Raw genomic sequence first — 27,161 nt, 5'->3', positions numbered from 1 at the left:
GAAAAAAAAAAAACAGCCTCAGATCAAAAATAGGCAGGAGAACATGGACAGAGGTGTACACAGCATCAATTTACACAACATGCACCTCCACATATAGTGCAAATTTCAATACGATAGTTGTATAGGGGAAAAAAAAAAGACTGACAAGCGAATAAGACACAAAGAAGCAGAGAGAAAAATGCAAACAAAGGGAGGGCACGGAAAGAAAGAGAGACGGAGAGATGGATAGAGAGAGACTTGCACCCCCATCCTTATGTGACAGTCCAGCTCCACCGCCTCCTCCTCCGCCTCTCTCTCTCACTCTCATGCCGCCTCTCGCATCCACATCTCTCCATCTCTCCGTCTGCTCAGCGTCTGTCCCTGCTCTCTTGTTACATCCCCCTCATTTCCTCCTCTTCCTCCTTTAAAAACAAAAACAAACGAACACCAAAAAAAAAAAAAAAAAAAAAATTTGATTCTCCATCTTCGACATGCTTCTCACGTGAAGTCCGTCAACTTGCAAAGCCCGTGGATCCAGAGTTAAAAAAAAAAGAAAAAAGAAGAAGAAAAAGAAGAAGAGGAGGAAGGCAAATGCTCTATCGGGGAATAAGAGAAAAAACAACGCACGTTTGCATCTTTCACTGAGTGCGTTGGTTTGAACGCAGCAACAGTATGGATCTGTCATTCATGGCTGCGCAGGTGAGACGTTTCTCCTCCTGTTTGTCCGAAGATGTTTGACTCGTCTGAACTTTTTGCTCCGTTTGTCTATTGATTTCATGGGCGTGGCCGGTCAACAAGTTCATCAGCATCATTTTTGAATATATCTGAACACTAATAATCAAAAAAATAATACGTTGTTTTTCTTAACTAGAAAACCATAATATTGCTAAAAGAACAAACTGTGTTGTTGTGTGATATGTATCCTCTGTTTACAGTATGGCAACATTAGTTTTGATGCAGTTATCCTTTCAAACTTCAGAGTTGATGCATGACTTTGACATGCGATGAATGACAGACAAAAAGAATACAACTTCTACTTATTACATTTCATTTTTATTTTATTTCTAGCAGCAGCTTTGAATACTTTGGAATAGGCCCACTGATTTTGGCTTTATATAGAACATGTATTACTGTGCATCTGTTCTGGACATGAGGTTTGTTTTCATTAGGAGCTGACTGGAGCAGACTACCCTTCCACCCACCCCCCTCGCTCAGTGTCTGGCTGCTTACGGTTTGTCTGGTGCCATCTACTTTGCCATTTCCTGTGCATCTCCTATTAAATGGTTTGGAGAGTTATCTTTGCTGCCAATAGCTGTTGTTGTGGGCCAGACTATCCCAAATGCTCTTAGATCTTTTTAAATCAGACCCCTAAATAGAAACGCATCAGCGCGTGAAGCCATCTGAGGATACTTTTTTTTTTTTTTTTTTGTTCAATATGACCTGATTGAAATAGAGGTGGAGTAATAACATCAAAGCATGATTCATTCCATCACTGTGCAAAGTTTTAGTGAGTTAAAATGGTCAAAACCAGTCTAATAATTTATAATATGGCAACACGATGCATTCAAGGACTTATTTTGATCTTGTGTCTCTGGAAACTTTGGCAGCTGTGCACAGGAACCAGGATTACAGCAGCTGACAGCAGCACAGTGAAGGAGGCAGATACTGTCAGCCTTAAGGAGTTTCTGTGGGCAGTCAGTTACTCATATTCACAACTGGGAATAGTTGAATACCACAGAGTTGAAACCACTCAGCTGCAGCTGGGGACTTTGGTGCCAGTGTTTCTTCTACCATGATCATGTGGGTAAATGCATAGCACCACATGCAGAAAGCTGTGTGGTACACATTCACAGTAAAGGTGAAACACAAGGAGGCCTTTGAAGTCTTTGATGCAAGCAACTTTGAAATGGTAAACAGTATTGAACACAGTTAATGATCACAAGTCAGAAAAAATACCATTAGCACAAGTTAGACGAAATGTGTTGTCCAAATGTATTAGTGCGGTAAATGAGAAAATTAATTCACAAATGTATAGGCTGACTAATGCTACATTGTTCCACAAACAATGTAGGCCTATTGTCAGTAAAAGTTCGACACAATGTATTTAATTTGGTAGAAATACATATCATTTTTAGGATTAATTGTCTAGTAGTCTATAAAATAAAGCTGTGAAGGTGCTCAGATCTGATGGCGATGTTTCATTTGTCTTTAGTCCAGCCAACAGTCCAAAACCCAATTATGTTCAGTTCACTATCATCAGAGAAGAATGCCCTGTTCACCCCTTATTTGTGTTTCGCCATGCCCGGAGATAAAATAGTTGCTGCTGTGATAACTTTCCAGAGTTCTGTTTCAGAGTTTCCAAGTCCAGTCAAAATTCCACCTGAGTACCACAAATCAATGTTCAGTGTTTTGGAATCTGGTAAGACTTGAAACACATTAGTCAAACTGGACTTCATGGATCATATTTCATTGTCTCACTAGTACCAAACAGCATGCTCACCCTCACACCCTGCAGTTGGTGGGGAAAAAAAAATAAAAAAATCTCTGTTAGCGTTTTGAATCCTTGATAAGAAAGTATTAACTTGTGATAAGAAATACTTCACAGTATGATTTGTGAGCCCAAATACAAGAGTAAAGGTGGTCAGAGTAAAATACACAGTCTAGCCAGGCGTATTTCCACCCCGACTGCTTTGCTTAAGACTTTACTGTCCAGGATGTGTTGACAATATTTATGTTGATTTAGCTGACTAATAACCTATCTAATAACCTCCAAAATTCAGCAGTGCTCGGTGTTAACAGGACGAAGTTAAGGGTGTATCTGACTCACAATAAGTCTATTTGCAATCTCTGGTAAAGACACAGCTAAAGTCAGTGGTTTAAACAATATTCTGTTAAATAGGTAAGAAGTTATACTTTACTTTTTCAACATTAAATTAAGACAAAATATTACACAGGAGTTTTATAAAAAAATATATTTGCAAAAACCTGGTCCATCAGGATGCCAGCCCAACAGAAAATGAACAGTTACTTAAAATATTATCCATAGAACGTTGGCTATTTTGGCAAAACAAATCCTACTAAATTACAAAACAAAGGGAATTTGGAGATAAGATAAATGATTCTTGCAAATGCTTAGTGAGGTACAGATGTGACAAAATGGTGGATTTAAAGTTGCTACTAGTCGTGGTTGCCAAAGCAACTGAAAGCAATTGAAACCAACTGCAGATGGCAGAATAATGTGAACAGTTTTCTGAAGAGGACAACCATCTGGGTTGAATGAGGGTCTGGTTTGTTTCCAGCTCCCCATGACCCCATGCCCTCATGCTTTTTGCTGCTCTTCCAGTTTACCATTTCCCCCCCTAGCATCCTTATACCTTATCAAGAATGCAGGTCTTTCAGACAGCTAATGGCTAATTATACTGGAGGTGCAATTCATTCGAGTGCTCTGAGTCACTCTGTAATGGCGACTGTGAATGAAGTCAGGCAAATGTCCCTAGAGTTTTGAAGATTGACTTCACAATGGATGATTTTTTGCCCATTCATCTCAGTGTAGCTCTGCAGCCTGCAAATCACTGGGCCTTTGCCATCACTTTGTCTCTAAAAGATGACGGATGCTGCCATAACTGTTCGCTCCTAAAGACAGAGAAAGTTTTTTAAAGAACTCCAACTCAGGAATTGCTTACTGATTTTCTCCCTGTAGCAGAGGGTGACGAATGAGTAGTTTGGTACAGTAGGAGGGTGGGAGTGTACTGGTTGTTATTGCTGCAGTGTATTTGAAGAGAACACATTAAACTCATTACTGGTATACATCTATAAGAAACTACGCTACGGAAAAACATCTTCCAAGACAATGCATCATGTGTACACCATTATACTTCAGACTGGTAACATAATTGGCCATTGTTTGGCTGCATTTGTCACCGTTCGTTTTGTTAAAATGGGTTTGTACGATCGCAGCAACATGCTAAATAGCTCTCTGCAGAACAATGTGCGCGCTTTTGTGTTTGGTGGATGATTTGCATTTGGCAGCGATGCCTCACTGGCTTGAAATGAAAAAGGCCATACTTCATTAGGTTGAAAGTGGTGGCATCCTCAAGCATTGCAAAACACGGATTAATAGGTGACAATCACAGAGAAGCTTTTGAATACTAATCTGAGGGCAATGAGGCGATTTGTTCTTTAGCATTTCTAATAGTGAACTGAGAAATGTTTCATTTAACCTCTTTAAATCCTTACATATGGATATTAAGATTTATTTTAACTTGCACACACTTATAAATCTTTTTCCAGACCAACTATTGGGATCTTTCCTTGTGCATGATGTCACTGTTGAAATGGCAGATGTTTAGGCATAAGAAATGAGCTCAGTGTCTTCTCTGGTTGCTAACTGATGTTGAGGTCAAGTCTGACGTGTTGCAGACAGTCTCCAGAGCCAGCCTAGGCATTTTGCCAACTGGTTCAGCTGACACATCTGCCACACATGGCAGCAAAATCCTGAAGGTTCCATCTACAGTGACCCACCGGTCTTGGCCTTTTACTTATTCTCTCATGTACAGATTTGCATGCATGCGTAGACCTTCCTTTAAAATGTGCTCCAGGCAAAAAACCTCTATGTACTTCCTTTCCTTTCCATTAATTACGTCTGGACAATGAGACCCTTTAGGTCGGCTTCCATATTTTCACTTGAGATGTTTTGTCATCTTATGACAGGCCATCAGCATTTCTCATTACTCAATTACTTATTCAGTGAAGCTGTGGCTCTGAGTCATTCTACCTGACAGGGTTGTCCATCTCAGCTTGTGTTAGCAAGGACAAATGAGAGTGAAAGGATGAGGATGGAGGGAGTTGGTTGACAGCCTCAATGCAAACAGAGTCGTCTGTCTTTACCCACAGCACCCAGAGCACGATCAGACAGATCAGGCATATGGACTTTGATGTAACATCGGTGCCAAATGATAGGACAATATAATAACTGCCAAGAAGTCGATGTAAACAGAGGAGATTTTTGCTAAATTGCCTCTTCGATTTTAAGGTCAAAAGAAAAAGGTTGGACCAGATTAACTGTGATTTTAGTGGCATAAGATGGGAGAACGGAGAGGAGGAGAGATAGCAAGAAGACTTGTTTGTGCATTACTTTTCCTGCCGATATGCAGATATGCAAGTTGAATAGTTCAGATGAGATTATTCTCCTATTAAACATATTTTCCGAAATAGCAGACGCCACAAGGCCTATATCAAGACGATCTTTGTTCTCGATTGCATAAAAAATTCAATTACATAATCATGTTATCTCACTGTGCATTCCTCACACCCAGACTGTCCCTTTTAAAAAATAATTCTCAAGGTCTCTATGGTGGAGGTTTATTTGGAGAGTAATAACGGCAAACCAAGCCTTTTCATCTCTAATACTTCATTTCCCCTCTGGTCTTTTGTCTGCTTTTTCAGCAATTGGTTTTATATGAAAGCTGTAGTCTTGAGATAGTGAAACCTTGCAACAGCCCCAATTCTCAGCCTCCTTCCACTTTTATGACCCTGCAGCGTTGTAAACAGGTAAAAATAACAATCACGTTAAACCAATTAGAAGGAGCTATACTTACAAGAAAAATCAATGATTTAAACAGATGGAAAGCAGGTGAATGTCTTTGTAAGGCTGCATTTTCAGCAGCGTTCCCGGAAGAGGTGTTTAAGGAACTGAAGACTTTTCATTTCAGTGTTGTTCATACTTTGTTTATCTGCACATTTTATCCTCTCATATGTATATTCTGTCATTGTTCAGATATCAATCAAACCACAATGAGCGTAAATTGTTTTTGTGTGCGTTTCTGTGTGTACTCACAGACAGTAGCATTCAGAAAACAGTCATACATAAAAAAAACTTAAAGTTATGAAGATGCTTGATTAATAGAGGATTTTCACTGCTGGGTTGAAGGTTAAAGTCAGACTCTTTACAGCAGGACCACTCTGTAGTTTACCCTCATTTGATGGATGTTTTTCACGTTGGGAGAACACAGAAAACTGGACTCCAGCAGACTCTGTTAAGCATCTGTTCCTGACTGGAGGCAGGAACATTCAAAACAAACACAATGTGCAGCAGTTTGGTAGGAGGTTTGCTTTGGCTGAATGATTTTTATGTCATCCACCCCGTAATCAAACCAAACACTTGTTAAAAATAGCAGTCTGTGTTCAGGCTGTTGCTGATAGTAGAGTAGAGCCAGTGCCGCTGCAGGTGGTCATGTTACTGTAAATGCAGCCCCAGGTTGAGTCTATTCTTGGTTAAGTGAGAAATATTTTTGCTCTCAATGGGAACAATTGGCTAACCACCAGGGAATCGCAGTTCTCCATTTTTGGCTCTGATAATCTGTTGAAGCAGGTGCTAAACAGCCTCGTAACCAAATTTATTAAATCCATCCCCTGAACAGCGATTGTCCACTGGCATGGTACCTAAGCAGGCCTGTCAAGCTTTAAGTAGAAGCAGTCTATATGAGGTTGTGTATAAAATGTTTGGATGGTGGTTTACTTATTTTTTTTAATCACAACAGAGTTTGTCTTCTCTAAAATAAGCTGCAAAGGTGAGCATGCCTGGCTAACTAGCATTACTACCAAATCTAGGGCATTCATACCGACATTACAAAAAGCTCCGTTCATAAATAGAATATCCGCACTGCCTGGATGCCACTACGTTAGTATGCGCAAACATTTTCCACAGAGCCAAACAGAGACCTGCTTCTGGGATGCTTCTGAAACAGATTGCAGCAGGACCGTTGGGGTTTGAAACATTGACTAGAAAGGCCACAATTAATTCTGCCGGCCACGCCACACAATGTGCATTGTGCATTCATATCCGAAGGAATTTGGCCGTTAGGTGATTATGTACGAATGATAACATAGTTTCACAGATTAAATTCCATTTCTGCCATATTGTGTAAATAGAGCCAACTAAATCCACCTGACCTTTAAGATGTCTTTTTGGAGTTTTAAAAAGAGTCAGCTTTTTAAAGTCAGACAGCAAAGCAAGGTTGCAAAATCTAGACTGGTGTTGCCACTGTTTGTATCTAGCTAGTAAACTCAGGGGGAGAAACATGATATAAATGCAAAGAAAAAGGGAAACTGAAAGAGACAGTACTGCAGATGATTGTTGGTAAAAATATTAAAATATAATGAAGCAACATGATAAAGTGTTGTGATAGTAGTGTAATTGGGTCATGCATCAATATCAGTAAATGCATATGAAATAAAAATGGTACATTTCATGTTGGCCAGGCAGGGAGAAAGAGGGAAAGGGGAAAAGAAAGTTTTGTTATTCCAGCTATAAAAATTGAATCGCTGGCTGGAAATAACAAGCCAGCTTGTGTCTACATCTGTCTGAAATGGACCCACACTTTGAAAAATTACTTTAACCACCATTATCACTGTAATAACAATAACTGCACTGCAATAACAGAAATCTTGACAACCACAGCAACAGTAATTAAAGGCAGGGTTTATCGACCAGTTACTAAACTGTGGGACAGTTGACAGACTACAATGATTGATGAAAATAATGCTTACTGTAATTTCCCAAACCCAGCGTCTCCATGCTATCTTATCTCAACATGTTTGTATTGTAGAGGCAAACACCTCGCAGCTGTTGCACCTGAAATGAGTGATTGCATATTGAAATAAGTCCTGGGGAGAATGAAAGGGAGACTTAATGGACTGTGACAGCCAAGTATGAAGTAATAACATCTTTCCCTGATAGACCTAACCCCCTAACTGCATGATGCTTCCTATATAACTGTCCCTCTGATATTCAGCATGAATTATATATTCCTACATAAATAATCTATTCTCAACCCATCCTGAAATAATTTCTAAGCAGCTTTATCTCTTCTATTGATATGTTTATGAATAAATCTGAGCTTTGATTTGGAGTGAAACTTTGATTAATATTGCCTTTTCATCTTATGAATAGCCCCATTCTGGCATTTGTGCCATTAAGTTATACATATAATTCAAATTCAGCTCATGATCAGTTCGTTTGATGAAAAGGAGACTAAGAAATTATGAGAGTTAAACAATGAGTGGCTGCTCTGCTCTGGTGAAGGCTGGCAAATGCTGAATGGCAGCAGCTGATTATACACTATTAAAGTAGGAAGCAGTGATGAATTATGTTTGTAGTTAAACATTACCACGTCTGCTGTAATTTATTAGGATCATTATGCATTTTTGCAATCGTTAGCATGCTAAACATAAAGTAATAAAACCATATAAGTGTGTTGTGTTGCAAGTCTCTTGCACAGCTTCTCCAGGTTGCAAGGAGATGTCAGTTAAAATGGTTTTCATCCCTGGGTGCAATTTCAGTAAATCACCGCTTTGTGTACAAAAAGAACAAGCGAGGAAAGAACGATTTCTTGTTGGTTTGAACAGAAATTCCTCTGACGTCATTTGAAAGCAGTTTTCAGATTGTTTTCTATTTTTAGACGACACAATTCCTCGTGCAGAATTTCTTCAGTTTGTCAGTTTTGCCCTCAAGCTTTAAAACCCTAGTGACTTGAAAACAACGCCTCTATAATATAATACCAGCAGCAACACCTGATTTTTATTTGATCCGTTTCAACAGGCCTTACTCTTTGAGCCTGACCTTGAGTTTACTCAAAGAAACCTACCCTGAAACTAATGACACAGCATGCACACAGGCCTTTCTCACTTTCTTTCAGTGACACCCTCCGCTTGTTCAATCAGCAAACAAGCTGAGGTTGTACCTTTACTAAACCAGAACTCAAGAACAATATGACGATCTGCACAGCATCTAATTATCTGGGATTATGTGACACCCTCACTATAAGAACTCAATTACTGTACTTCAGTCTCATAGCTCATTTGTGTCATATGCCGATAATTTAAGATACAAATGGACTAGTTTCAATTTCCCTGCTGATGAACTCCTCAATATGTAAATCGCATCCCTCCCTCATTCTGAATGACAATCTGCTACTGCTATTGTCTTCAATCAGCTACTGATATTTTACATCCCCAGATTTATAGCAGCTATTTTTGCCAAGGCTCGGTTTATACGCCACAGCTCTGATGATGTTTTATATAAAGCAAATCTTACTGTGACCTTCTCATTTCGGGTGCATGCAACTTTAATGCCCAGATGATGAATCAAGCACTTACAGTACAGTCGGTTGTATTACTTATGGAAATCATTTGGAATGCCCGCTGGTATGCATGAGCGGTAGAGAAGTACACTTACTTAGATTTTTCTTAAAATGCTGAATTTTTTATGACGCTTACATGGAGTTGTGAATCAATTCACAGCTTCAAGCCTTTCTTTGCAGATGCTGTGTTGTGTTTGAGCTAAATACCATACTGTTGTATTTGCCACAGTTTCAGTCCTCACCATGCTTTGATCTCACCAGTGCATATGGATATACGGTCTCTGTGTTGCTCTACCCCTGAGCTACTTTTCAGCTTGTTAATCATGATTTCAGGCATGTTACTCCATTAATGAGTATTGAGCTTCTCCATGTTGCAACCTGTAGTGAAACAATGATCTGGTGTGCGCTGTATGTCACGTATCCATTCGGTATCCACCTGGTAAGCATTACGCAGCCTCTACAGGGTTGATGCCAGTGTAGGATTACAGTGTGTGAAACATAAAAGCACCTTTAAAAAGCAATTATATTGTTTATTGCTGCAATTATTAATCAAGTACACTGTAGCTGATTAATTTCACCCCTGAGTCTTGTTTGCCTCTACGTGACGTTCTCAGTTTACACACAAACACAACTGTAAACAGGCAAGCCTCTGTGCCTGTCACCCACCTCATTGCTTCTTGTAATAAATATCCATCTCAGTGTGAAAGACACGGGAATCAATTTATTTACAGCTGTAATTTATGGACAGAAGGTCCAAAACACGGTAACTTAAAGTGCAAGTGTGATTTTTTTCATGTATAAATGCGTAAAATCAGATGAATTAGGAATCTGCCTTTGCAAAAGGAATAATTCACATACGATTTAGCTGTTGTGTGCATGTGTTTTGGCACATTAACCCTAAACAAACATGTCTTTGCCTCATGCCTCATACCATACATGCACACATGGACGGGCACATACTGTAAAAATCATAATAATTCTAGACTGAGGGCATGTAGAGACAGGGAGCACTGCTGAACTGTTACACTATCTGAAAACACCGTAACTAGGCCAACATGGCACTCGCGTGACAAATTCATAGCACCCCCACTCGCCCAACTCCTCCCACAGGGAAAATACATACAGTAATCATTCATAAATGCTGATGCCAACCTGCAGCGGTATACAGCTGTAGCAGCTACACCAGTATAAGCACTGACATGCCAATTTCGTTTAACATCGTTTGTGTTGTTATGCTCATGGCAATCTACACACTATAGAAACAATGGAGTTGATCATGGCTTCAACATAGGCCTCATGCAATAATAATCTGAGGTTTGCTTGTAGTGTTCATCGTCAATTCCCAAAACTCCTAACAGGACAAAACTTGTAAGTTGCTTGTTCCATGGCACCTGAGGCGCGAGCAGCTGTGCGTATGTCATCATTGGCATAATCAACGAACGCCCTGTTTGTGAGCAAGTTTCAAAGAGTAAGAAGAAGAATTTCACAACAGGAAGCAATCGCGTTTAGCAGTGTCAGCACAGCGGTATTAGAGGACCCAAACCAATTAAAAAATGTTGATAGTCATCAGAGCGGCACTGTGCTGTGACTGAAATAAAGAGGGAATGATTCAACGTGAGGTTAGATGCTAAATAATGTCCTTGTGTGAAAGTCATGGAAAGTCAAAGTTGACTCTGTTCATGACTCATTCCTAAGACGATTCTAACAATGACAAAATTGGCGAATGCCACGAATGTGCCGCATTACAATTAGAATGAATATTTGAGTAGTTTTCACATCAGACCCATTTGTTATCCAGTAGGTTGTGATGAGTATTTTAATGGACAGTCAATGACAGTGTAGAGTATGGACAGAGCATGTGTTACGTCACCCGTAGGTTTCCGACTGGCCGTCAGCATGTTGGGTATATACTGCTTCTTCCGTTGTGGTTAATCTAAATATCGGCAAAGACGTAGATCATCACCCCCTCATATAGTTGTCATGAACAGGGAAATTAGCTATAGAGACCAAAACCCTTTTTTGAACCAGGCTGTAAATATGTTTATTTCTGCTGTGAAGTTGGGCATTTTAATATGGCTACTTATGGAGTTTTACTCACTTCTGGGGCCTGTCTCAATCAGCCGCTCAAAGAATTACAGTTTTTAGTACTTCATTTCGTTGGCCTAATTTCCCAGCTACGGAGTTTGCGTTTGGTCTCAGTTAATAGTTAATAAAAAAATGAACAGTGTTTAAACTCAAGTCCCAATTCAATACTACATACATATACATACTGTATATAGTATATACTAAGGACAACAATCATCCATTATTGCTTTTTAGTTCTGATCCACTCACTGACAGGTTTGAATAATGTCATCTTGCGTTATGAGGCCACACCGACCTACAGTAATTTCAGACTGACAGCAAGCACTTAACTGAGTCTTGTAAATTTATTAGTCTTATCTTGTGTTGACAAAGAGAAATAATCGATCTGAATTTATTCAAAAATCTACCATCACAAAAGCTTTCATTAGGTCTGATTTGGAGTCACACCAGAATAAGTTCAATTAGAGCAGGAGGTGGTGAGTGTTTTTCCAAAAACTGCTGCTTCACCATTACTTTCTCGCTTGTGCATTGTATTGTGGGAAAATCGGGCAGATGTGATTATGCATACTGACTTTTGAGAATACTCATTGTGAACAGAAATACATACTAAAAACCTGCTTAGTATTAGTATGGGAGTGCGATACAGCTTTTCGAACAACTTCTTCGCTTTAACGGAGGGGATAATTAATCATGTTTCTTCACGTGATTGACAGTTTGACAGCAGCAAGCAGGCTATTACACAAGAGGAACAGTACAAGGGGAAAATAATTGTAAGGGCACTCTTATGTTAAAAAAAAAAACAATACAGGCTGAAGGCTCTGAGGAATTCAAACGTGTTATGCTTAATTTATATCTGACATAAAGAGTAGTGGTTCAGAGGGGACTGCAGCACTAGCTGAACGTTGACACACACACTGCATTGGTTGATTGACCAGAAGAGTGATTTTCATACCTACGGTTTTGTTTATTATGGTAATATATTCCACACACGCAGAATTATAACATTATAAAGGAAAGTTAGTGGACAAAGTTTGCCAACACCTAATGAGTGCTGACCTTTTTAGGCCTATTAAAAAGGTCAGATAGTCAATCAAGGCTTGTGCAGTGTTTAACCCAAGGTTTGTCTTTTTAAAACCTAATAAAAAGTTTGCCAAACTATATATTTAATAAACTATTTCAAATACAATGCACTGAGCAGAACAGTAAGCACATATGTCTAAATGCTGTTAAAATGAGCAGTTCACAATAACTGTAATCATTCATATTACATGCATGCCATAAGAAGGAGCAAGAGTCAGCTGTAGTCCCTCGTAGGGTTTCCTTTTAACCACTGAAAATTTACAGCAAAGTCAGAGGAAAAAGAAATTAAGAGCTACAGTAAAGAGAGATCTTAGAACAAATGCAATGAGTCAAGATGAATTAATTCCAAAAGGAAAGCATGACAAGAGGTGTTTTACTTCTTGGAGAGATGACTACATGAGATGAAGAGTGACTCTGCTGTTGTGAAGTCATTGCAGCCTCGCGGGAGCCAGGAGGCAAGAGATTTGAGACCAGTGATGACAAGGTCAGAGCAGAGAGAGCTAAAAGAGATGAAGCGGTGCAGTCTCGCATCCAAAACTGAACCACGACACCTGGAGGCGTCGTTGGGGTTAGAAGAGAGCGCAGATCTCTTCTCAACCTTGTAGGGTTTTGAAGTGAGAAAAGTGATGAGGTGAATTTGAGGTTAGAGGACTGTAATGCTTAGGCTGCCTTTTTGTTAATATTACAGACACTGTCACTTCTGTACGGTTATTCACATTTCAAGTGAGGGAGACGTACTTTAATTTTGCTTTTAGCTCTCTGCCAACATTGTGTTCCTGCTAATAGAGCTTAATGTATTGGAACCTTCAAACAGCAGTTTTCTCCTTCATCACAAACCAAAGGAAGCGCATAATCAGTGAGATGCTGAGAATAGCGTACAGAGAACATGACAACCAGCATTGTTAAGCACTGATATATTCATCCTTTACTTCCTTAACTGTAACGGGAAACATCTCTCTGTACTGAAACTTGCATTTAATGCTGTTAAAAATGTTTTTGTACTATAAGTTGGTAGTAGCTCAGTCCGTCTGGACTTGGCTTAGGAACTGATGGGCAGCTAGTCCAAGTCCAGCACTGACCAAAGTATAGTAGCTGGAGAGGTGCCATTTCACCTCCTGGGCACTAACAAGGTGTCCTTGAGCAAGGTACTGAAGCCCTAACTGCTCACAGGGTGCCTCTACATGGCTGCCTATCTTTACTTTATACTCTCACATGTAGAACTTGAGTTAAAAAAAAAAATCCCCATTGAGCGATCAATGAAGGTAATCATCTTCGATTGGTAAAAATGTGGAAATTTAAGAAAAAAAACAAAAGATTTAGTCGATAGCTGAGCTAGACACCAGAGCTTTTCATCCCCAGAGTGGCTGACCATGGGAGTAATTTGCACAGCCATCACAATTTGTCATGATCATCATCTCTACTGATTATTTATAAATGGCAATAGTCTACAGAATGTATAGCAGAACAGAGCAGCACCGTAAATCACAGAGCAAGAGTGGCCCTGAGGAAAAGATACTCGTCATCTGTTAGATAGTGGCGAAAGACCTTTCTTCATTTCATTGCAGTCTGCTTTGCACTTCAGAGATCAAAGTGGATTGGGGGACGTTTCTGCCTGCTCTGTGTATTAATAGTGGGTGGAAAGCAGGGCCAGACCCTGCTGCACCTCACTCTGAACTAAGTCTTACATGAGTGGAGATTCAATTAAGGGCTTCCATCGCTACGCCTGAAATGTATCTATATTGCACAGTGAACGAGCAGGCATGGATGGAGCCGTAGGGGAGGCTGACGCCAGCAACAGACGCACAGAGAGTGCATTGATCTTTTTTCTCCCACTCAGGCAGCTTACACAATTTGTGAAAAGCTCCCCAGATACTGAACCTCCCCATCAGGTTTAATAACGACAGTGATTTGACTGTGATTTGATTACATAAAACATATGCTATAAAAAAAAGGTACATGATTAGAAGCTGTAGTTTGATTTGATTTTATCTTCACACACACTTTTTTTTTTAACAATCTGCTACACTAAGATTCATTTTCACCAACTCTCCAGTCATCATTTCCATGCAAGGTGATGAAATTACTTTAAGAAATAATACTGTTATATTTAATCATGGTGAGGTGAAGAACACTCATTTGAAGTAGAAAATCTGAAATAATCTTCAATTATAAAAAGCTATTTTTTTTTTTTGTTTTTTTTTTGCCTGTCAAAAAACACGATATGTTCATTTAGACTGGGTTGTTTACAAGGTTGGTCTTAAGGATTAGATTTTTTGCAACTTCTGATGCAATATTTTCGAATCAAAACATTTACATAGATGCATTTCACTTATTAGAGAGGAAGTTGAACAAAAAAAGTCCATATACAACAAGTGCATGAAAGTCAGGGGAGACAAACAGAGAGAGCCTGATGGCCTCAAGCTTATATAGGGTAATCTGTAATCTGCACAGGTGATCTGATTCTTCCTGATGAACTCTCAACCCTCAGGACCTCTCCTTAATGCAATTCAGCTATTATTAAGTCCAGCTGTGTATTTTCTGCTGTGTGCAACAGGTCATTTTTCCTTAACATGCATCTATGTTCCCCTCACTTCCATCTTTTCCTTTTATTTTAGTCTCTTCCACAGAAGGAATGACGAAACATGTTTTTAGAGAAATGACCAGCAACAGAAACTCGTGGGAACTTTTATTTGGAATTTCCAGAAATATCTCACAAACACTCAAATGTTCAGCCTGACATGTAAATGTAAATGATAATAAAACTGACAACAAAAAACTAAGTAATTAAATAATTAAGCATCTATTGATAATGACAATCACCTCCCTGGCTACAATATTATTAATGATATAGATTAAAATGGAAAATAACCAAAGACATGGTTTCTTTTGTTAATTCTCTTTTGTTATATACCTGCGGTGATACAGTATTAGATCATTATCAGATCAGCAACAGACCAGTGAACAGACTTTATTCTGCCATGAATAAAGTCTGTTTACTGTTTTCTCACATGACTGCTTGTATGTTTCTTGGCTCAGTCAAAAATTTCCACCGGGGCTCATCATAACTAGCAACCGCCACTGAACATGAAAAAGGTAACATGCGACTCCATCGGGTGTGTTTTAATTGAAATTGCTCACAATGTAAAATACATGAGCAGACTCTGCATGGAGATTTTAAAGTGGTGTGCACAGACATTGCACAGCAAGAAATCTCTGTTGCTCTAGCATGACGTGTTCTTTGGTGTAAACTGTACCTTAAAACACATGCTGCACATAATACAGTTCATGCATATTTAAAATATCTGCTTCTGTGAATAATAAATGGCCCCAGGCTTTGGTGAAAAAGCATTTTTCTGTAGATTTTGAAAAGTATCTCAGAATGAAGATGAAGAGTTCATGAATCAAGGTTAAATATGCCAGTGATGTCTTTTAGTGCAGGGATTTGGCAGAGGGAGAGCAGCTTTTTCATGATTAATTGACCTGTTAGTTGAGTTATAGACCATAGTTTCTTTGAAGCCACCAAAAGAAATGTTACATGTCATAACTCTTGCAATTTATGTGCATGTATTAATTCAGCAACCTTATGTTAAAAATCCTGAATGATTTCCCCCTCTATAGTAGTTGTTTGAAACACTCAAACTCTAGAAAATCGAGTTTGGAAGACTTGTTGGAGACTCACAGGTTTAGACTAAGTGTGTAAATAATAAAGCATGACTTGAAGTACAGCAGTACAATCTTAATGTCACCATAATATTATTGGAGGATATAAAATAGAATACTTATGGAAAAGGTTAGAAATTTGAGCTTGAGATTTGCTATTTGAGCTTCTCAATTTCTTGTTTTTGGCAAGAAAACAGTTGCAGTCAGTTCAACTTCTGCAAGATTAAAGACAAACTCTTATCTTCAAAATGGTTTCACTTATTCCTCAACCTCTGTCTCTGTTTGTCTGGGACATTTCTAGACACTGCCGACAGTTGTTATGTTTACTTTTAGGATTTCTTTCTTCATTCCCCTGTCAGCTGAGTCTTTGCAGCTGGGAAGTAACAAATCACAGATGACAGACTTGGACACTTATGCCAGGGTCAGAATACATAATATTTATTCTGTTACAATGGTTACTGTGTCAGCTTTAATGATTATGGAGACATACATATTCTTGCTTTGTCAAAGGCAAGAGACGTGACAAACTACACGTTGTTCTCCAGCCAATAATCTCGTGCTATTATCTTTAATGACGTGTGGGAAAGAGATGCTAGGGACTGACGTAGGAATCAACAATGTAAACAAACTTGCTGTGTGCATGACGCTGGCTGTCTTGTGTTTGGGAAAGCCTGAAAAGTAAAGAAAAGGCAATGGTGACCTCGCCTCTGCTTCTCAGTTCCACCTCGCAGCACCAATAACATCATTCCTTGTGCATGCCATGGAGTTTGATATGGAGGGCAAAAATTCATGTCTTTTGGTCTGGATGTGGTAGAGTGCCCTAAATGGGGTATTGGTTGTCATCCACAATGACACACTACACGTGATAAAATAATCACCCATTCCAGAATAAACCCCAAACCCTTCGTGTGCCGGACAGAGCTAGAATCAGGCAGATACTGACACTAGTGTTAGACATGTCAAGAGTCAGGCACTAGGACAATAGAAAATTCTTGCCCATGTGATCATCTGGAGTTTAATTTCTTCTCAAATTTGAAGTCATCATACAACTACTAATTAGCAGCATATGTCATCGAGCAACAATCATGTTGAGGTTAGGTACAGCACTGTGAAAAGAAAAATGAAGGTGAGACATTTATCATTCATTATATCAAAGACGTATAATAAACTTTCTCCTGTGCTACACAATTTCCACAGAGCTGACAGACTGACCAGGGTGTCAAGCGGGGATCACTTGGGCTACACTTGTTCCACTGAGTTCTAAGATTTATTAAAAAATGCTGCTGGGCTGCTGAGACGAGGAAAATCAATGAAAGCGCAGCTGTAAATCTGACCAGCAGGAACCAGGCCTGGAACTAGAGGTCTCACCATGTCTGTGCGGGTGAACAAGCCTCCTTAAAACCTCTGTAAATCTCCAGCCAGATTTATGACGAGATGAGGTATATAGTATGGTACAGACCAAATCTATTGTTTTCAAGTACAAGCTATTATATAGGAGTGGCTACTTTTTTTCCTGCAAGCTACATGTAAGAGACTGTAATCCCATTTTATTTATTTCCCTGATCTGTGGTGTTCTGAATTGTATGTGCAGTAGGTTATGATAAGACACACTGTCAAACAACTGACATTTCTTATCCCTCCTTTGAGTCATTTCAGGTGTTGAAACTTTGTGCAGCTGCAACTTTTTGCAAAGAAATCAAAGACTAAACTAAACAAACCCTCATCTAAGTTTTAATATAAGGCATAAGAAAGCAGCTACAGAGGAAATTTGGTTCAGTTCTTTGGAGATTCAGTGTTTGCTCTAGTTTAGCTGAGAGCTGAAACAGCCCTGCAAGAGAGAAATCCTGCACAGTGCACGACTGTCTGTCTGAAATCACTACCTATTTATACATGGAGTCCAATAATAGAGTGTGAGATGTATGCCACATAAAATTCAAATGGCATGGCACATACACTGCTTTCTGCTAACAATCCCACAGCGTGTCAGCATTTTTGACATCACACCTGTCATTGATGACAAAATAACAATAATTTATACATGTCAAAGCTCTCTATTGAGTGATCTACACTGTAGATCACTGTAGACAAAAATCAGTAATGCATATATACACTAATACTGTAGATTCTACAGTATTAATGTATATATGCATTACTGATTTTTGGATACTGCTCATGTTTTTGTACACCAGGCAGGAAGGGAGACAGCCTAGTGCGGTATGTATCCAATTTGATTATTTTTCCCGAGTCCACATGTGAATTAAATCTAATATATTAATATACGACTAATCTACAGTGATTCTTTACACCACCACTGTGAGAAGACCATCTTATCCATGTGACACTTACATCGATTTAGATGTTATTATCTCTTCAGATTTCCATGCTGTGAGGTTACAAACTATTTGATTTTGTTAGTTTGTTTGTTTGAACTAAATGAGCTTGTGCGTTAACCAATCACTGTGATGTTTTAATGTGCAAAGTGATTCACACCTGTAGCAGCAGACTGGTGATTGAGCATTGAGGCAGCGAGAGAGCAGCGAGCACGTCAGAACAAGAAGTAACATCTGTGTGCAATTACCTCTGTGTGTGTTTCAGCGGCGGCGGCTGTGTGAGACACCGTGCACTGCTTTCAGACGGCTGAAAAGAAAAAGCCTTGTTTGGACAGGATGGGCCCGTTTTTTTATAGAAGACATTTTGAAACGTCGCAATAGGAAAAATACAGGTGTGAATAATAAGATTAGTGATGGCTGGATTCCATTTAACTGCTTCAATTTTAGGGTGCTCATATCGTCACTGTCACAATGTCATACTGTCATACTTGATACATCTTTTTTTTCCAAAATGCTGCAGCGTGCATGAGTTAATTTTCCAGTCAGTGATACATCTAAGATTCCTGAACAGAGGATCTGTACAGCGCTGATGATTAAACAGATCCAACTAAACTGTTCGTCATTAACACTACTGTGTAGTACTGTGAGGGGTAAAACTTTTTGACCTGCCCCGGAGAGAGAACACGTCTTTAAAAAGATTGTTAAAATTAGAGCTGTGAGTTTTGTTCGCATCAAAATCAAATAAATCCAGAGGCAAAAATCTTGTGTGTCTTCATGTTCTACATTGATCTGCACCTTGGCTGAAATAAGATTTTAAAACAATGTCGGATAAAAATAAAAAAAACAAAGAAGACATTACCTGGAGACAAATGTGAATCCCGCAGTGACATCAACAACAGGGCTGTAGTCAACAGAGCGAAGATGGTTGTGACAGTTGAGGAAATCATCAGCTGTGTGTTCTCATTGATTGTGCGTGTTATGTGAACACACAAAGTCCTTCCTTTGCACAGCAGGGGTCCGCCTCTGTGCTTTGTTTTCTCCAATACAGTTTATTCTCTCACCTTCAAGTTTGTTCTCCATGAGGACACAAATATTGACCTAGATTTAAGACTGCCCTTATAATATCCTTGAGCAAATAAAAAACGACTTGTACTCTCTGATTTCGTCTTAACCGCCATGCTTGAGTGCTTCTGCGGTTAGCTATGTTTTCGTTTCACCACTAGCCAAAGACCTTTATTTGGGTTTTGCTTGTTTGTTCCAAAGCCATTTCACTGAGCACTTACTGGTTGCGACATCCCACAGGAGGTAATTACAGTGCTTTCTATTTCACAATTACTGTGATCATCCTTCTACGATGGCACGGCTCTGGGAACAGCTGCGACGAATAAATCAAAGCTGTGAGAGCAGAGGGGTCATCCAATGAAAAGAACTTCACTGTATCGTGAACACAGATTGGGGTATTTGCTGTGTGCAGTATTGCACAGGTGTAGGCATCGCTCACAGTCAAGTAGTTGTGAAATATGCAAGTCAGGATATTTCTCTGGTGTTGGTTAATGGAAGGAAGTTGTTTTACAGATTATTTCACAAAATTGAATGGATCAGTTTATGTGTAATCTATGTATTTCACTCATCTTCTACTACATCAAACCTAAGAAATGGAGAATACTGATGGGTTTATGTGAGGTTTTATATTCTAGCATGCCACATATGGGGTTTTCACAGGGTCAAGCATATGTCTTGAGGTCACTGGGGACAGTGTTAAATCTTATATAGCTTTGGGAACACTGGCTTCTCTCCTTGACATACTGTGAACTGTAAACACAGTACTGTACAGGGCAGCTGTAGGCTTGTGTTTAGGAAAGCCGGCACCCTTCTGATCATTGCTATGGTAACAGACGTCAAAGGATAGAGCTGCCTCACTCGACACAACAGGTAGGTATACGGCGTAGAAGTGTGGACATAGAATATTTGTGGCACTATTGTGCAGGCTATATAGACGAGCCAGAGAGGGCAGCTTCTTCAGAATTGAGGCGGCATCATGTCATGACAAGTGTATTGAAAATCCTCCAATTTCCTTGGCCAAGCTTCAATAAACCTTTCAGCGTAAGACATCCTGGACTCCTCGCACTTTCTCTCCACTGACTGAACTGAACATTGATGAATACAATTCTCCAGTTGAAAATGTAAAGGTCAAATGGTAGTTTTAAATGGCTAAACTACAAAAATCTTGGTTTTTCACTTACCTTTACTGATATTTCACCATGCAGATAGTTTTGCTGAGACATCTGCCACTGCTCCAGTACAATGGGGTTGTAATGCAGAAGAGTAACAAGCAGAAATGTGCAGCTGATGCCCTTCAGAGCTGCCACACTGAAGAAGAAATGTGATGCAAAAGACCTAAGAGCAAGTTATTGTGAATTTTAACACACTTACTGAAATTACCAAGCTTTCCATGTGGATGTGGTTGTTGTGGCCACTTAGTCACGAGTTTACTGTTATGCTGTGTGTATGGTATGCGTATGGTTTCCAGGAAACTTTGGTCAGTCATATAATTACTCAAGTCATTCATCCGTGTGCTTCATGTCAACAAGCATGGGGTTTTTACTGGCAGTAATGCTTAGGGGATGACCTGCAGTGCCCACATAAGTGCTCAGATGCTTTGGGATGCTTCTTCTTCAAGTCTATATTTCCCTCCTTTCCATTAGTGCTCAACCGCTTGCTGTACTAACCCCATGTGCACGATCCACATGGGATTGGGGGCAAGTCTTCTATCCATCCATCCATCCATCCATCATCAAGAACGATGATATACATCTGAGATGTAACCGAAACACATATCTACATGTATATAGATAAAAAAAATAGTGAACTCAGGCAATCAAATATTTAGATCCAGGCTTACTACTAAAACATTTCCACACATGCTCCCGGTATCCACTTCATTTTATTCAGTACACTTCTACATATATGCAAACAGCTCACTCCTCTGGACAATGAGTCACTGCAGACAGGGTTGAGCTTCAGTTCTCGTCCGGCTAAACTTAAGATCAAACTAGATGCAGCTTTTGAATGTAGGATAAGGATTTCAACTTTGTGGAATCAAGAGATCACAGTGGGTGTGACTTAAAAATAAATAAAACAAATCAGCAACATGTCAATGAGAAAGGTCAGTCAGCTCTTTCAAAGGAGCTTGAGCTTGAGTTCCTCATGCAGATCAACATCCACGTCAGAGAAAGGTTATTTCTGGGAACACTTCTTGGAGTTGGTCCATTGCATCTCTCTTCAGAACTGGAGGGTAGGTTAAATATTAAGGATTTTTTTATTCCTGTTTTTTCAGCTTTTCAATTTTTTATTTTTGTACCATGCACATACAGGTGCCCAGCTCACAGAGACCAAAAATGCTGGGTTTAGCACAAACATAATTTCTTACATAACAATGTAAACAAAGAACTCCATCGCCTGTTAAATAAAATCAACCACAAAAAAGGTTCCTGTCTTAAAAGACAGCTCAGATTTTTGATAGTATAGTCCTTGGATCATCATATGAGCAATAAATAATGGGCAATAAAACATCTGTTAATGACAATCTCAGATAAGACCTTTTAGATATTTGATTTTTTAAAATTTTTTTTATTAAATTTATGCACGGTTCCTCTTTTTTCTAAGATAGGATATTAATTTTAGGAGTTCAAGGATTCATTTTATAAGGTGATGATGTAAAACAGATTTTTTTTCTGTCCTAAAACAGATGCTGTCATCATGTATTCCTATAGAAATGTTCATGAACTGGTATCTGAATCAAGAATATAAAATTAAAAAATAGCTTCTCGTCAATAGCAGTCCACATAGTCTCAACAATATGGGAATGGAAAATATAATGTATATTTATGTTTGATTGTGTACAATATTTGAATGTTTCCTTTCATATAAATGACAGAACTATTGACTTACTTTGATGTTTTAAACAGCCTTTTGCTGCAGTATGGATGTGGTGACCATTTTTAAACATACAGAAAATTCAAAGGGAATTGAAATATTGTCCATTGTAGTATTTACGTGGTTTGGAATCAGTCTGCAGACATTACTCTTCTCACTCTTCTCTGATCATTTCCGACAACCTAACACATACATGTGACGTGTGCATCACTTTCCGTTACAGATCTGCTCATAACAGAAAAAAGAAATGTTAAAAAGGATGAAAGGTACATATGAGGTTTTGTAGCAGGAGGAATCAGCAGTTACAGTGGCTTAGTTGGGGGGCAGGGAGACCCAGGTTGCTGGACTTCATGCATGCCTGTCTGCCTCCATCATGCTCATGTGAACAGCAGGCATTCCACAGGCTGTGTCATGTCATTATTCACCACCAGGAGCCAATGAACAGAGAGCAGCACAATGCTTTCTAAACAGTGTTTTCCCCTGTGCGAGGGAAGACCTGAAGTATCTATGTGTATGTTAACGTCTTTGTGCATTAGCCCATGTGTACATAAGAGAGAGAGAGAGAGGGAGAGAGGGAGAAAAGTGAAGGTGAGCAAATGAGCAAGCAAGAGAGAATTTCTGTGTATGTGAGCGCTCAACATCCCTCCGAGGTATTTTTAGCATTGTTTTTCAACATCTTTAGCACAGTCTGTTTTTCAGTCTAAGCGAGGGTCTCTCATGCATTTCCCCAATCATATACCCTGCTATGGAGACACACACACACACACAAGTAAAAATATTCGCACACAAACACACACACACGAGAACATTCAGTTGCTTCTGCTCTAATGGCTAACCTTCACAGGGCTCCGATTGTCCAAAGCAATAAATCATTTTCACTTGCCACATCTGAAATATTCATTCCATGTTAATCAAGCACTACTTTCTGAACACACACATATGCAAAGACACACACACATACACACCCAGCGGCGTGTGAAACAGAGTGGGGCTCTGCATGTCTGTGTGGGAAACCTCGCAACCTTTTACTAATGATGTCGTGATACAGTTACCTCTCATTTATTTTAATATAGCACTCAGACTTACTAATACATGACCAATAAGAGCGATTCTGGCGTGCTATGATTGTCAGGAAAGGCAAGATTTTTCTTGGAGGTTAGACGCACTGCACTATGAATGTAATGTCATGTTTGTTGTTATCGAGGTTAAATGATTAATTCTTTTTTAGCAAGCAAACCCTCAAAATGAAATGAAAGAGTACTGAGGTCATGAGTCTGTGTATAGGAGCACCCATGAGGTCATGAAGCTCCCTCCAGTGGATTCCACAAAAAAAAATTTTTTATTCCTGTTTGTTTTGTTGGTTAGATATTCAGTTGTATTTTCTGCAAGCTCAAATGTCAGTTAACTTACAGCCTCACAAACTCACATCCTCAATCTTACTTTCAAGGTAATTCAACTTAAAATGTCTGTTTATTATTTTCAGACTTCTTGAAGTCCTTTGACTTATTTTGAGTTAAAATCTCCAGACACCCTCTTTTTTTTATTTTTTATAGCTGATGTTAAAGAAAACAGACTTGATGAATAGGTCCTTGCTTTGTAGGCCTATACAGTACAGTACATGTTAAGATACTGTAAGTCATGGTTATTTAGTTTCATAATAATGAATAGCAGCCCCACATGCTGGGTTTGTATAAACTCTGGTCCAAAATGGTTCTGTAGGAGCGGCTACTGACTGACTCGAAATGAAAAGCAAATCACTAACTTCTGTCAATGTTAAAGTTAAAATAAATTAACTTATATTTTTAAGTCAGCAGGGACATTTTAAGTTCAACCAAACTTAAAATGACAGTTTAATGAATTTTACTGACCCATATATTGAGGATTCACCATTTTCCCAACATAAACGTTAAAATGCTCTCTCAAACCTCTCTCCATACTGCCAGGAATAACATTCTGACAGATACAAACTTAATATTTATAACTTAGTCCAAAATTTGTCAAATTTAAATATAGATGAAGATCAATAATACTCAGTATGTAACTCCCATTTAGGTTGCTAAAACATGACATCATATCCTCAGTGTCCTTAGTGGGTACTGGCCTAGTAGACAGTGGGAAAAGCCAGAATGAAACGCTTGATATGAAATGTCTCCACTTCTCCTCTCACTATCTTCTTCAGCAGGTTGACCTGAAATGCCAAAAAATCTAAACATACATTAACCTACTTACTTTCTCTCCTAGATCCCAGTCATGACGGGAGCCTTCATGGACTCATCGCCCAATGACGACTACAGTGGCGAGCACTCACTCTTCAACTCTTCGGCCAGTGTCCACGCCGCTGCCTCAGCCGCCTCGGTACACGGCCAGCAGGAAGAGTCACAGTCAATGTCAAGTGACGCCATCTGGCTCTGGATCGCGATCGTCGCCACCATTGGAAACATTGTGGTGGTGGGTGTTGTCTACGCCTGCACTTTCTGATGAACATATGCTTACAAAGACACACAGACATACACACACATCCTGCTTTTTCCGGATATCTGGACCCCAGAGTGAGACCAAATTTGTAGACAGACACACATACTCTTTCTTTATGTATCTCTCTCTCCTCTCTCTGTTTCTCTCTCTCCCTCGCACTTGGCCGTTGGATCAGTTTGGTCCCATAAGGATGTTGAAGTTGTGATACTAGACAGTGACATATATACTACTATATTTCTTCATCAGAGGGAAACAGTTGGCTGTGTTTATCTGGACCGAGCTTTTTTTGGATGCCACAACTGCAAGTTTGAAAAGAGGCTTTTGTGTTTGTTAAAAACAGAAACCTGCACTGCCCCCAGACCTGTGCTCTCAAGCAAGAATCAAATTAACTTTTTTTTTTCTTTTTTTTTAGCCTAAGTTTGTTTTCATGTCTCTCCTCAGACAACACCCTCACTTATAATGCAGACATGAGAAAGGAGATTAAATGAGGCTTAAGATTCAGGTTGATTTGGGCCATCTAAAACATCCACAAGATTGTTGCTTAGCAATTTAGGGCAGTGCTGTTTAATTATGCGGCTGAACAGAGACAGTGAATGTTAAAACATTTAGAAAGTCCTGGGATACTTCCATGTCAGGCAGCCGTGAGGCTCAGGATGTTCGAGCCCATTTGAGGACTGATTTGTGGATGAAACATTGTATGGACACTGATCACCCATGTATGTTTCTAACGATTTTACTCACAGGAAACAAAGAATATGACACTGAATATCATTAACCTAATTTTTTTAACCTAATAAAAATGGTTTCCGCAATGCTAACTTGATAATGACTTTATAATTAGATGTGTGTTGTAAAACTAAGTCAACCCCTTTGAAATGAATGGTCTTATTGTCAAATACCTACAGTAATATTCACCAGGGATTATTAGGAAATCTAATTGTATTGTCATGGTCTGTTCAGTTATGTTTGGATATTATCTACAGATGTTAACAAAATACAGTTTAAAAAGCACAAATTGAATTGCAAGATGACATAGCCTGCTTTACTTACTGCACCTGATTTTTGTAGTTGTTTATTTATTTTCTTAAAGTACAGCTTGTAAAAGTACTTTTTATTCCTCAGAACTAGTCAACAACAGATGATAGATTCCTGATATTACAGACATGTGAAAGCAGATGTAAAAGTGGTAGATGTATGTGCTCAAAAGTCATTGAACACCCATCAGATCTCTGGTGAACGTTGTGATAAACGTATACTAATGTGAGTGGGGAAAGGATGCCTTATTTTGAAAAGAAACTTTATATATGGAGCTGCTCCTCTAAATGTGTTCAGTTCAGTTCAGTAAATTAGTTTTGTGTTACTGTGGAGTCTGGAGGCAGCTGTCTCCATGGCAACTAATTCTCGTCCTAATTGGGAACAACAGCTTTTATTGTGAGACTCAACACAGACAATAACCTGCAGTCACAGATACAATTTTTGCTTTTTTTTTCTGTGAGCATTAAATAATTGCTTTCACATAAAGACAATCACAACACTGCATTTACACAAATATTACATCTGGTAACCATTGAATCTTTCAACTTAGCTAATTATTTGTGCTTTGCTTACAGTTTTATTGCCATGTTTTAAGACAGCAAGCTAAGACAAGAGAAACCGATAAAAATGTTAATCCTTTTGTTTTTTCAAATGTGAATTTAAAGTCAGCAAGTTGCTTTTTTTATGTCTGTTTATTGGTTTTTCTTTACTTGACAAATGGATCTATATTTTTAGACAGAAAGAGAAATAGAAAGAGAGAACTCTTTTTTTCAGTAACTTCTATTTCATCTGGGATTTGGAAGATAGTATTGGTGTGCTTTAGTTTAAAAAGATACAAGCCTGTCCTGTAAACAACATACATGTTCATACACTGCAGATTACAATACTAGCTTACTGTATCAACTGTACCCATGTAAGGAGACATTCAGAAACACTATAGTCTATTCTCTGTTATTATGAGTGTTCTTGTACAATGTTTAAAGAAGGACTTTTAAAGCCTCTTATTTTTATTAAATGGTTGAGGTAGAAATACTGTATTTAGACATGTTGTAAACCACATACACAATGCTCCTTTTGTAAAGACATATGCTATTAAAATTTCTGTATGAATGCATTTTGTTTTTCCTCTGTTCAAGCGCACATGTCCACAGAAACAGTTCATCTGGACCTTGAATGTCAAGTGAAGAATGATTAATTGGAAACGTTGTTGGCTAAATGCAACTTTTTGCATTGTGTACAGTGCTTGATCATGCGAGAAGGTGTTTTAGCTCCATCTTTTCTCCGCCTGAATCACCTGGCATTGCTCCTGGTGTAGCCAGCCCAATGACAGACATCACCAGTTGCTGCTGAGCCACCAGGTAAGATTGATGCGAAGCTTGGATGGCACCATCTGTTATTTTGACACAGGCACAAGTTGTTTAGAAGCCACCTGGGCTCACTT

At 39.0% G+C, this 27,161-nt stretch overlaps 1 protein-coding gene across 1 annotated transcript; it reads left to right on the top strand.

Annotated features, from left to right (window-relative positions):
- LOC104932865 (uncharacterized protein C14orf132) lies at positions 1–26,834 on the top strand. Its single transcript, XM_019257292.2, has 2 exons — positions 1–678; positions 24,452–26,834. The coding sequence occupies exons 1-2, from the start codon at positions 652–654 to the stop codon at positions 24,686–24,688; spliced, it is 264 nt and encodes an 87-aa protein (XP_019112837.1). The 5' UTR covers positions 1–651; the 3' UTR covers positions 24,689–26,834.
- The last annotated feature ends 327 nt before the right edge of the window (positions 26,835–27,161 follow it).

Source organism: Larimichthys crocea, chromosome XXIV (genome assembly GCF_000972845.2).
Source record: "Larimichthys crocea isolate SSNF chromosome XXIV, L_crocea_2.0, whole genome shotgun sequence".
NCBI lineage: Eukaryota > Metazoa > Chordata > Actinopteri > Sciaenidae > Larimichthys > Larimichthys crocea.
Note: the sequence above shows the minus strand (reverse complement) of the source record. Positions and strands in the feature narration are given on the sequence as shown.